The sequence below is a fragment of the Neomonachus schauinslandi genome, chromosome 13 (genome assembly GCF_002201575.2).
Source record: "Neomonachus schauinslandi chromosome 13, ASM220157v2, whole genome shotgun sequence".
In the NCBI taxonomy this organism is placed as follows: domain Eukaryota; kingdom Metazoa; phylum Chordata; class Mammalia; order Carnivora; family Phocidae; genus Neomonachus; species Neomonachus schauinslandi.
In genome coordinates this window covers 299,623-311,821 of record NC_058415.1, presented here as the reverse complement: position 1 = coordinate 311,821, position 12,199 = coordinate 299,623, and the positions used below count along the sequence as shown (strand labels likewise).

Sequence of the window (12,199 nt, the reverse complement as noted above, 5' to 3'; positions counted from 1 at the left end):
TCAAATAAATAAATAAATCTTTAAAAAAAAAAAAAAAAAAGAACCTTTGCTATAAGTGATTATTAAGAAGTGTAACTGATCTAAAATAGAAATTCCATCCAGTAAGTAAGCACAGATTTTTTTTTTTCCCTATGCTTAGATTCCTTTTCTGTTGTTGCTGAGCTGTTTCTTCCTGGGTTTTTTACAGGTTTTACACCCTGCTGGTGCTGGCCACCGCTCTCTTTGGACAGCCGCCCTTCAGGAACGTGATTGTGAACGGGCTCGTCCTGGCAAGGCAGGTGCACATCCTTGGGTCGTGGCTAGTCCCGGTGCCTGGCTTCCTTTGGTCTGGCAGCCATGGTCCGGGTGCATGTAGCCATTCTTTGTGAATACAGGAACTTAGGATCGCCCCAGCTTTGTTCCTGCTCTTCTCCTTCGTCTGCTGTTACACTTCTCGCTGCTCTTCCTTTCCATCCCACCCCGTCCTGCTCACTTCTTGTCTCCAGTGTGGCTCTGCACACACCCTCTACCCCAGGGAGAAGGGCAGGTTGGGGAGCTGGGGTGGGGGGGGGAGGCATGCATCCTGTGATGCTGTGAGCAATAAGACATCTGTCATGGAGGGCTGGACCAGGTGCGTGTGCCTGGTCCTTTAATGAAGATTTTTGTTAACCTCTGTTTAACATGAGGAAGCTGTGGGTTCTAGAGGTTTCCAGGATCATAGGGGAGTCTTATTTTTTCTTTTACTGTCTATAGTCATAACAGAAAAAACACAAATTAATAAAATAAGAAAAAACATTTATGCAGATACCCTGCCTCACGTCCTGTCTGAGGGAGGACGGCCCCTGATATCGTGTTGTGAGCATTATACATCTTCTCTCATCAAAGCCCCAGAACTGTTTGAGATGGGTCCTCTCCCCCGCTTTTTTTTTTAAGATTTTATTTGAGAGAGAGAGAGAGCACGAGGAAGGTGGGGGAGAGAAGCAGGATCCCCGCTGAGCAGGGAGCCCGACGCAAGACTCGATCCCAGGACTCTGGGATCGTGACCTAAGCTGAAGGCAGACGCTTAACGACTGAGCCACCCAGGTGCCCCAAGATGGGTCCTTTCCTTACCTCAGTTTGACATTTGAGAAATCTGAGGTATAGAAAAATTAAGCAACTTGTCAAAGTCACACAGCAAGTGATGGTAAATTCACGTTTTACACCCAGGGAGTCTGGCTCGGCAGTCTGCTTTTGGGGGTTTTTTTAATTGAAAATTTTATTGAATTGTAGATTTGAATGCAGTTGTGAAACAGTAACAGAGAGCCTTGTGTGCTTTGCCCAGTTTCCCCCGAAAGTCAGGTTTTTCAGAACTGGGGTACACCACCACAGCCAGCTGCTAACACGGCCCAGGCCTCCTCTGACCCCGCGCTTTACATGTACTTGTGTGCTGCGGTGTGCAGTTGCACACACATTACATGCATAGGTCCCTGTCCACCAGCACAGTCAAGGTACTGGACTGTTCCCACATCCCAGGACCCCTCTGTTGTCCTTCTGTAATCCCCCTATCCTTCCACCCTCGCCCCCAGCCCCTGACAGCCACTAATCTGCTCCCCGTCTCTGTAACTCTGTCATTTCAAATACGTGACGGGAATGGAATCACACCACTTAGGACCTCAGGGACTGGCTTTCCCACTCAGTGGGATCCTGGAGATTGCTCAGGATGGGTGTGTCCTCAGTCCCTTCTTCCCCATGGCTGAGCAGTGCTGCACGGTGCGGGTGACCACAGCTGGACCCCTCACCTGCTGAAGGACCTGGGGTTGTTTCCGGTGGCTGCTGACTATGAATAGAGCTAGGAGCTTCCGTTACAGGTTTTCCATCAGTACAAGTTTTCATTTCTCTGGAATAAATGCTGAGCCCTGTGTTCTTAGCTTCTCCACTGACTCACCGTGGACTTCAGAGAGAAGCTCACAGGTGTTAACAATCTATTGTTATGCCCTTATCCCACTTGCATTTCTGTATTCTGATTTGCAGATAACCTGTAACCGCATATAAAGTTAGGCTGTAATGGTGACTTACTTAATTGGCATCTCCCTTTTGTTTTTCAAGTGATGGTCAAAAAATGAGCAAACGAAAAAAGAATTATCCGGATCCACTTTCAATCATCCATAAATATGGTGCCGACGCCCTCAGGTACAGGCCAGTGCTGTGCCCTGTTTTTAATGTCCTTTTTATGTAAGCTTCGCTTGTTCTGTTACTTGTGTTCCTTTCATCTGGTTCCTAGTTAGCTTTCTCAAACTGTGTCTCTGCTACGGGCCAGGTACATTGGTGTGGAGTTGGCTCCAAACCCACAAGGTGGTTTCTCAGTAACGAGCATTTGGAAGCCCAGAGGTGTTGTGAGGACCAGGACCTGTGTTGCTCCCAGGCTACTGCTGGGTTTCTCCCTCATTCCCTTGCCTGGCTCTTCATCTTGTTGGCCATTTATTATTTTTTTTTTTTTAAAGATTTTATTTATTTATTTGAGAGAGAGAGAATGAGAGACAGAGAGCAGGAGAGGGAGGAGGGTCAGAGGGAGAAGCAGACTCCCCGCCGAGCAGGGAGCCCGATGCGGGACTTGATCCAGAGACTCCAGGATCATGACCTGAGCCGAAGGCAGTCGCTCAACCGACTGAGCCACCCAGGCGCCCTTGTTGGCCATTTATTTCATGTCTGCGCTTACTCCTCAAAAGAGCCGTCTGAGATTTATTGAAACTCGAGCAAATAACAATGAAACCTGAAAAGCTTTTAGGGAAATGTGAGCCACTACTTGAAACGTTGGTCCTCGTCGTGCGCATTAAGTTTTGGGGTGGAAAGGAGCCACAACGGTTTCACTCCGCATCCTCCTGCTGCAGACACGGAGGCCCACACCCAGGGGCTGAGCCCGAGCATGTTCACAGCTGCCTAGGAGCACTTAATGGGGTGTCCTGCCGCCCTGTTAGCTGTTAGCCTGCCCCTCGGCGCTGCTAACAAGTGAGCCAGATAATTCTTTGTAGAGGGGACGATCCTTAGGGGGCCTAGCGACATCCCTGGCCTCTTCCCTCTGGGAGCCCCTCTGTGCCGGCAGAGGACTCCTGGCCACTCCTTTTGTGAATCCCTGTGCCCGCGGGTATTGTCTGGGGAGGAGGCCTGCCGCCCCGAGGCCTGCACTGACTGGCACGGGGCATGCTTCCAGGTTGGTCGAGGGCCGTTTTGGTATGAGGTTACGTCTCCCCTTTATTATTCACTGGGTCTCTTGCACAAAGTCAGAGCTTTGTCAGTTTTAAATTGACCGTAAGAAGAGTATTCATAATTCTCTCCTTTTGTATAAAAAAATGCCAAGTTGGGTGTTTGCAGTGTCAACATGTCCAGAAAGAATACTTGTTTTAATCTGTATATTCCTTTTCCATGTACTGTTTTTCCTCACCCAGATTGTACCTGATCAACTCCCCTGTGGTGAGGGCAGAAAATCTCCGATTTAAGGAGGAGGGTGTGCGTGACGTTTTGAAGGACGTGCTGCTCCCTTGGTATAACGCCTACCGCTTCTTCACCCAGAGCGTCCTGAGGCTACAGAAGGTGTGGGGCGGGGTCCCGTCACCTGGGTCGGTGGGTTTGCTAGGGACAGAGCTCCGTGGGTGGGGCTCAGAGCCCTGGGGGGGGGGGGGGGGGCGGGGGGGGGGGCCGGGGGGGGGGGGGCGGGGGCGGGGGGGGGGGGGGGGGCGTCAGTGCAGAGCCTCGGCGGGACCCTGGGGCTGCCCCCACAGAAGAGCTGCGTGGGAGGTTCATTCATTCCCCGGTTGGCCCCCCCGCCCCATGGAACCAAGGCTGCTGGGGGTGGGGTCGGGGTGAAGAGCCCACTGCTCCCAGGGTGGGAGCACCTGGTAAAGGCTGCTGCTTGTTGCCGGGCTCGCTGAGGCATCAGGGTCCAGACTCTGAAAGTGAGAGACGTTCTGCTGGGCCGTTAGGAGGGAAAACAAGGCACCATCTGAACACCCATATGCCTGACTCTGCTCTCAGGGCTCCCTTTGGGGTCAGACCCCGATACCCCTCATCTCTTATGTCCAACGCCTTACAGTAGAATCACTGTGTACATTACTGTTGACTGTCGTGCAACGTTAACCCTTTTTGGAAATGGGCGGGAGGCCTGAGCTGTGAATGTCGCACTCAGGCTGGCTGTTGGCCTGCAGCCGCCTCTGACTCGGGCTCCTCCCTGTGCGTTGAGGAGGGCAGGCAATCTCCCCAGGTCCTGGTATTGCTCCTGCCTTTGTTGTTGCCACCACTAGGGCCGGGAGGCCTCAGGCAGTCCCCACAGGCCTGCTGCTGTGGGACTCCGGAGCACAGTGGGCGGGGCTCGTCTGGGCTTGGCAGTCAGACGCCCGCCCGCCACCAGGCTCTCAGGTCAGGGCCGGAGTCAGTGCGGCTGCTGCCCTACCAACCAGGTGTTGCTGGGGGCGGGGGGGGGGGGGGGCGGTGGTGCGCAGGTGGAGTGGACCTTCAGCCCGAGGAGGGTTTTGCAAAGGAAAGGGGACTGGGACAGAGCATGCTGTTTAGAATGGGCAATTTAAGCAGAGACGTTAATTTCTAGTGCTCATGTTCAGTCTATAGATGATCGTCCAGTCCTAGCCAGCTTTACTAGCTTTCCTTCGTTAGGGGTAAAGTAACTAAACCCTACACTTACAAGATTTTGGAATAAATTGTGTTTAGAGCAGTCAAAAACGTAATTAACTGAGGACTTAATATCCCAAGTTTAGAGCTTATTTGGAAAATATTGCTGAGAATCAGAAATTTAAATTGCCAGTGGGGTCTGGGGTTTTGTGGATTGCTGTTGTGGGCTCCTTTCAGCTTAAGTGGTTTAAGGAGTTCATTTCTGTACAGTAATTTCTCCTAAGCATGCAGAATGTTTTAGTAATTGTCACTTCCCAGGAGGAAGAAATGGAATTCCTCTACAACGAGAACACAGTTAAAGAAAGTGCCAACATCACAGACCGGTGGATCCTGTCCTGCATGCAGTCGCTGATTGGGTTCTTTGAGACCGAAATGGCAGGTATGACTCTCTTGGGTCATCTTCCTGGAATAAGAGTTCTTCTCTATTTCCCCTTTCAATACTTACCTGTGTTTCTTTTAAACACAGAGGAAGTTTTATAAACATTTTGAGAGATACAGTAGATAAATTCTTGTTTCTTTTACCCGTCAAATATGATTTTGTTAAGACTTGTTGTAGAAACATGCTGCTCTGAGTCCTGGGATTCGGCTCAGCCTCACCCCACTGGCCACAGACACCACGTGGGCTTCCACGGTTCAAACCCACCCGCACCACCTCTTCCCTCTGGCAGGGGCTGCCCAAAGTCCTTAGGCCTCAGTTTCTTTCTCCGAAAAGTGCCTGGTGGCGGTGTTACAAGGCTCAAATAGAGATTGTGCTCAGAGAGTAGCTGGCAGACAGTAGGTTCTCAAGGAGTGCTTGTTAGCGTGCATTTTTTAGTCTACTTTAATTATTAAATAAGTAGGCCCTGTCTAGTCTAGAAAAATTAGGAAATACAGAAAAATAGTAATGAGGTGGATGTTTTCCCCATATTTGTTACCTAAAAACAACGAATTGGGTCTTAGACACAGGTTGGAAACATAGGTTATGTTGGTTTCCTCGAGGCTGGAGACAGAACGAACTATAAGTCTGGGTGAGAAATTCCAGAAACTACTAAAGCAGGATACCTGCATGGATCCGACAGAGTTGGTGGGCGGGGGAGGAGAGACGCCTCCCCTACGTGTCCCCTGACGAGGTTAACCAGCCTCCCCCAGCACGCTGCGGTCATGCAGGCCCATGGCCTTCCTGGAATCCTGGTGCCTCAGCACTTGGCACAAGAGGATGATGAGTCCAGGAAACTCCCCCAGGCTGTCAGGCATCCTGAAGCCTGCCCCCACCCGTTAAATATGTATCAGAAACACCACATGACTGTTGGGAAAGCTGCTGGACAAATTGACGTCAGTGAAGATGGAAATGAACATGCGAGGCAGAGCTCACCGCACACCCCAGGACACCTGCTCACAGTCCTTGTCCCCCTGTCCCTCCTGAGTGATGTGAAGGGTAGGAAACGGGCCTGCGGACAGCCGAGCAGAGCCATGGCCTGAGCATGCCGGCTGGGGTCCATCTCCCTGGAAACAAGAGGTCAGGCCAAGGTTGTTCCCACGGCCGACTGCTCTGGGTACTCCAGTGCCACGGCCTGCTGGCTTTGTACCCTCAGCCCCTCATGGATAGTGTTCTGAGGTCTGGAGTGTCTGCAGTTCCCATCAGGGAGCCCGGCAGCCATGATGTTGCTCCCACGCACAGCACACTCACGCTCTGAGGGTTCTGTGTGCCCTCCAAGGGTCGACACCTGAGCACAGGGAACTCTGGCCTCCTAGAAGGTGAGGGGTGTAGTGAGCCCTAGAAATCACCTCTTTCCTTCAGGCTAGGCCTCTGATCACCACGTCACCTCTCAGGGAGTGAGTGGCCGTTGGCACCTCTTAACAGTCACTGAACACTTTTCATTAATATAAGTTGTATTTGTTTATACTTGTTGGTCTTATTCTTGGTTTTGGTGTTTGGTTTTGTGCAACGGAGAGTATCGGTTACAGGGAGGTGAATGGGAAAATCCTAAAAATAGGCCCACACCTTAAACAAGACTGGCTGAGCACCTTCACCGCCCTGCTTGCGCTCGGAGTTCCTCAGGAGCCCTCACACCTTTGTCCTTTCCTGGGGAGCCCGTTCTGCTGGTGGCTTGGGCCAGGCATTGTCTGGAGGGGGCTGCTGGGCTCTGCATTATTGAGCAGTTCCCCTGGGCTCCGGCTGGGACAGCCGGAATGTCTCTCCAGACATCAGGGCAGAGTCACTCTGGTTGGAAAGTGCTGGCCTGTGGTGTGCCTCAGCCCCTGGTTAGAGCTGTCTGTGCGTCTGGGGTGTCTTAGTGGAGGTTCAGGGTAGCACAGTGGAAGGAAGTCAGGCATGCAGCTGTGGCCTCTCCACCCCAGGTCTGGGGTTTCTGTTTTTCTCATTGACCACGGGAGCTTGTACGCACTCACAGGGTGATTTGTGTGCACCCCCGACACCCTGATGGCCACGTAGTTCATCTTCGGGGAATGCCACCAGGGTTGTGTCACTTTGGTTCTTCCCGTCTCCTGAGCAAGCGTGGCAGCCCTCGGGTGGCAGGGCCGCTTGCTCTGTCTTGCATCCATCCCTCACCGCACCCTCGACCTGATCATCTGCTTTCAGCTTACAGGCTCTATACAGTGGTGCCTCGCCTCGTCAAGTTTGTGGATGTCCTAACCAACTGGTATGTCAGGATGAACCGCAGAAGGCTGAAGGTGAGTGCATGGATGCAGGCTGCTGTTGGGACCAGCGAAGTGTGGGAGGGTGACCGTCGAGAAACATGAGTGCAGCCAGAAGAGAAAGGAATGTTTTCAGGTGCTCTCAGTGTCTGAAGCTCTTTCTCTTTTCTCCTTTTTACACTGTAAGTCAACTGTATTTATCGCCATTTGATAGATAGGAACCTGTAAGTTCTAGAAGTCCGCTTGCATATTTTCAAGACAGCTCAGGACATGTCCTGTCGGAGGGAAAGTCTCAGGGCCATACAAGACTGAGCCGAGCAGGTTCTCTTAAAACACGAAAGGAAGTCATGCAGATACATGCAGATGTCACCAGGAATGGCTGGGACCTCAAGTGGGACCCCCCTCGCTTCTTCCTCTAGAGGGTCAGTTATTTATGGACAACCTGTTGGGCATGTGGGCTGAGTCCCGTCCTAGGCCCTGAGGCTGCGCATAGACCATGCCACTGCCCTCCAGCCTGCCTCCCAGTGTGTGAATGATGAACGCCCTTCACAAAACAGTAATTTCATTTTTGTTAACATAGATCATACACAACACACCCACATGCAGAGGGGCTCACTTTGCACTGTTTACAGCACCTGTCTCCCTGTAACTTCATTTTGGTCGACTTCTCTTTTTTTTATAACCTTTGTTTGTGTTTTTCCTACAGTGAGTCACTTTTTTTGTGAATAAGAAATCTTACCTAAAAGTAGTTTAAATTTTCTGTTTGTAACCGTTCCCGTATGTTGCATGTGAGTTTGCAGGTGCAGCCTCCAGGTCCTCAGGCACCTGGGCTCAGAGGTGGGGAGAGCAGGGCCCGCGCCAGCCTCCTGCCCGACCCCGGACACTGTGCTGTGGCCGCCTGTCCTGGCTCCGCCGTCCTCTCTGCGCCCACTGTACTCTCGGGGGGGTCACCTCTCTTCATTCAACTGGGTTCTAACAGTCTAAGTAATGTGAGCTGCTTATTCACCAGGGTGAAAACGGGGTGGAAGACTGCGTTATGGCCCTGGAGACCTTGTTCAGTGTCCTGCTGTCTCTGTGCAGACTGATGGTAAGATGCTGGAACTCTAGCCCTGGCACTGCAGCGCCCTCCGTCTGCAGCTAGGCTGTACTTGTCCCCCCCAGAAATAGAAAGAGAAAGAGGGGCGCCTGGGTGGCTCAGTTGTTACGCGTCTGCCTTCAGCTCAGGTCGTGGTCCCAAGGTCCTGGGACCGAGCCCCGCATCGGGCTCCCTGCTCTGCGGGAAGCCTGCTTCTCCCTCTCCCACTCCCCCTGCTTGTGTTCCCTCTCTCGCTGTGTCTCTCTCTGTCAAATAAATAAATAAAATCTTTTAAAAAAATAAAAGTATTGGGGCGCCTGGGTGGCTCAGCCGTTAAGCGTCTGCCTTCGGCTCAGGTCATGATCCCGGGGTCCTGGGATCGAGCCCCACGGGAAGCCTGCTTCTCCCTCTCCCACTCCCCCTGCTTGTGTTCCCTCTCTTGCTGTGTCTCTCTCTGTCAAATAAATAAATAAAATCTTAAAAAAAAAAAGAGAGTTTTAAAACAACTTTTAACTCCCTAGTTCCTTTTCAGAAATCTTGTTAGCTCATCTGTGTCAGGAAGGGCTAAGAAACATTTGCTTCCAGAGCTGGGTTCTTCCTGCCCACCACCGGTGGCACCCTTCAGGTCAGGGTGCTGGCCTCAAGACGGCAGAGCCACGCTCCCTGTGAGCACACACCTCATCCTTATGCAGGCCCCTGTCATCGGAACAGGGAAGTTTTTGAATGGATATCTAACCACACAAATACGTCACAGACGATGTTTTACTAAACGTCTGTGTCCTGTCACTGCTACTCCAGCCTGAGGTCGTGAACCCTCTGTTCACTCCTGGACACACAAGCAAGACCTGCCTTGTGACTGGTGCCTCTTGTCTGACCTCACTCACCTTCATCCTAGGAAGCATTTCCGCAGCTCCCTGACGCGGTTTCTGAGGTGTGGGGACATTGGGTCGTGGTCGGGGCTCCTGCTCTTATGACAGACGTCCTCTGGGTTGCTTCGGGGCTCTGGCTCTCCCGCTGTTGCGCCTCACGGTGTCCATCCTACCAGGTTCAGAAAGTAGCGTCACGTCCACTCACGTGGAGCTGCTCTTTTCCTGGGCCTGAGGTCACTTAATGATGTCCTCTGTCCTCATGCAGGCCCCCTATACACCTTTTCTCACCGAATTGATGTACCAGAATCTAAAGCTGCTGATGGACCCCGTTTCTGTCCAGGACAAGGACACACACAGCATCCACTACCTCACCCTGCCCCATGTTCGGTAAGAATCCCGTGACGTGGAAGCCTCGCCTGCGCCCGGGAGGGCTCACGTGGTAGCTGCTCCTCAGGCTGCAGAGGGGCTGGAGGCGCCGCTCCTTCCGCACTCCGTGCCCCTGTCGTTGGGATGGGCTCCCCTTCCTGGGGTCCCTCTCAGCCCCGCGTCTGCCGTCAGGGAGGAGCTGATTGACAAGAGCACGGAGAGCGCAGTGTCCCGGATGCAGTCTGTGATCGAACTTGGGCGAGTGATTCGAGACCGCAGAACCATTCCCATAAAGGTTTGATGCTTCGTTTGTCTTTTGCATGCACGGGCCCAGAGAGCTACACCTTTGGAGCGTTGTCTTAAAAGAGAGTGCTTCCAGCAGTAGCAAAATTTTTTTTCTTTTCTGCAGTAAGGGTGTGAAAGACTTAGTTCTGGTTGAACCTGATCAGTCTGGAGCTTGAGATTCGGATGAAACATTTCACATTTTACTTTGCTGCAGTTTCAAGGGCTGGCTTTTTGGTAAACCGTCCCTTCCCTTTCCTCCTAGTATCCTTTGAAGGAAATTGTGGTTATCCATCAGGATCCAGAAGCTCTTGATGAGATCGAGTCTTTGGAGAAGTACATCATTGAGGTAAGAGTGCTGGTTTGACTGTTTGGGTGCAAATAGACTTCTTTCTTGAAGAAGGTTGTTAGGGCTAGTACTCTTCAGTGAAGTTCACTGTGAGCGTATCATGCATCCTTTTCCTTTTGTATGTCAGCACATCCAAGTACTTAACCATCCACAGAATCTTACACTTTGCTTAGAATCAGCGTGCGCTTTTGCCTTTTTACAGTGTCACTGTAATTCTTTAAAAGCAATTCCAAGATGAGTGGATTTCTTTACCTTGATTAGATCACTCACTACCTTCATCCACTTATCTTCTCCAAATACTCTTTGATAATTAACCAAAAAACTTCCTTCAGATCATCAGGTAACAAGTGGGCATGCACTGGTCATGAGCAGCTCAGACTCCAGCATTGGGTGCTGAGTGAAACCCTTCCCACCCACCCAGCGCTGCCTGGGGATATTCACTAGGGCGTCCCCACCAGGCTGTTGGATGTGCACACACACATGCATGTACATGTGCACACACCATTGACCTTGTTTGTACTAGAGGGGACCATGTTTATAGTCTGCAACTTGGGTTTTTTCACCTTCCCCTAAGATTTTATTTACTTGGAAGGGGCGGGACAGAGAGGGGGTGAGAGAGAATCTCAAGCCGACTCCCCGCTGAGTGTGGAGCCTCACATGGGACTCCATCCCACAACCCTGAGATCATGACCTAAGCCTAAACCAAGAGCCAGATGCTCAGCGGAGCCACCCTGGTGCCCCTCTAAGTCTAGAATCTTCTTTAGTTGAGTTTTGCTCAACTGTCTTGAATGATCTGGACAAGAAGAATTTTTAAGTCATTTATAGAATTGTACAGCCAATAAAATTTTATAACATTTTGATCACCCCAAAAAGAAACCCAGTATCCGTTAGCATTCACACGCCATTTTTGCCCTCAAGATCCCGCCACGCCCTGGCAACCACGAGTGTGGCTGCTCTGGACGTTTCACGAAAATGAATCCAACAGTAAGTGGTCTTTTGAGGCTGACTCCCTTCACGTGGCACCGAGGGTCCATTCGTGGTACGGCCTGTGTCCGTGCCTCAGTTCTGTATTTTGCTAAGTAATAGTCTGTTGTGTGGATGGATCACATTTTGTTTATCCTTTCAAAGCTGATGGACATTAGGGTGGTTCCACTTTTTGGCTATTGTGACCAATGTGTGAACGTTAATGTGCAAGTTTTGGGGCTCACATGTTTTCATCTCCCCCTTTTTGTTTCATCTTGGCTGCCAACTGTAGGAATTGAACGTCCGAAAGGTTACGCTGTCTACAGATAAAAACAAGTATGGCATTCGCCTAAGGGCAGAGCCTGATCACATGGTCCTGGGGAAGCGCCTGAAGGGAGCCTTCAGGGCGGTGATGACGTCCATCAAGCAGCTGAGCAGTGAGGAGCTGGAGCGCTTCCAGGACAGCGGTGGGTGTCTGCCCCGGCCAGCACCGTCCGTGGCCCCTTCCTGGTGCCACCTCACAACTGGGCTCCTGCTTCCCTGGCCTGTCACTGAAGTACATAACAGATAATTCTGATAATGGAAAGGAGGGATTACAAATGATCCCCGAGCCGTCACCCGTCCACGGAGCGCAGACCGAGTGCCCGCTCTGTGCCGGGGCCGGTGCCGGGCAGCGTGAAAGTCCTGGTGCAGACGGTCCCAGGCTCTCAACGTGGAGATCACACTGCAGTTATAAGTGTCGTGTCGTTACACTTCCATTTTTGTATTTCATGTTTATCTTACTCATTTTTTTATTTTGCATTTTTACATTAGTCTGTGAAGTGCTGTTTCCAGACTGTTGTGATGGTTTTCCCTCATGGGGACTCGTGGTGTTCTTAACCAGTCCTGTTGATGGCTCCTCACGTTGTTTCTGTTTTTCCACTATTGTCAGTACTATTGCAGTGAGCATTTTCTTTTTCGTTTTTTTTTAAGATTTTACTTATTTGACAGAGAGAGATAGCGAGAGCAGGGGGAGTGGGAGAGGGA

The 12,199-nt window shown here is 51.2% G+C and overlaps 1 protein-coding gene across 2 annotated transcripts in view; it reads left to right on the top strand.

Moving 5' to 3' along the window:
• The window catches only part of IARS1 (isoleucyl-tRNA synthetase 1), a 68,814-nt gene that overhangs the window by 37,866 nt on the left and 18,749 nt on the right, over positions 1 to 12,199 (top strand). For both annotated transcript variants that reach the window (XM_021694327.2, XM_021694325.2), the window contains exons 17-26: positions 188 to 274; positions 2,065 to 2,148; positions 3,402 to 3,546; positions 4,894 to 5,014; positions 7,214 to 7,305; positions 8,279 to 8,356; positions 9,479 to 9,600; positions 9,772 to 9,874; positions 10,127 to 10,210; positions 11,466 to 11,640. In XM_021694327.2, coding sequence (XP_021550002.1) covers positions 188 to 274; positions 2,065 to 2,148; positions 3,402 to 3,546; positions 4,894 to 5,014; positions 7,214 to 7,305; positions 8,279 to 8,356; positions 9,479 to 9,600; positions 9,772 to 9,874; positions 10,127 to 10,210; positions 11,466 to 11,640 — 1,091 coding nt within the window. The remainder of the gene's footprint in view (positions 1 to 187; positions 275 to 2,064; positions 2,149 to 3,401; positions 3,547 to 4,893; positions 5,015 to 7,213; positions 7,306 to 8,278; positions 8,357 to 9,478; positions 9,601 to 9,771; positions 9,875 to 10,126; positions 10,211 to 11,465; positions 11,641 to 12,199) is intronic.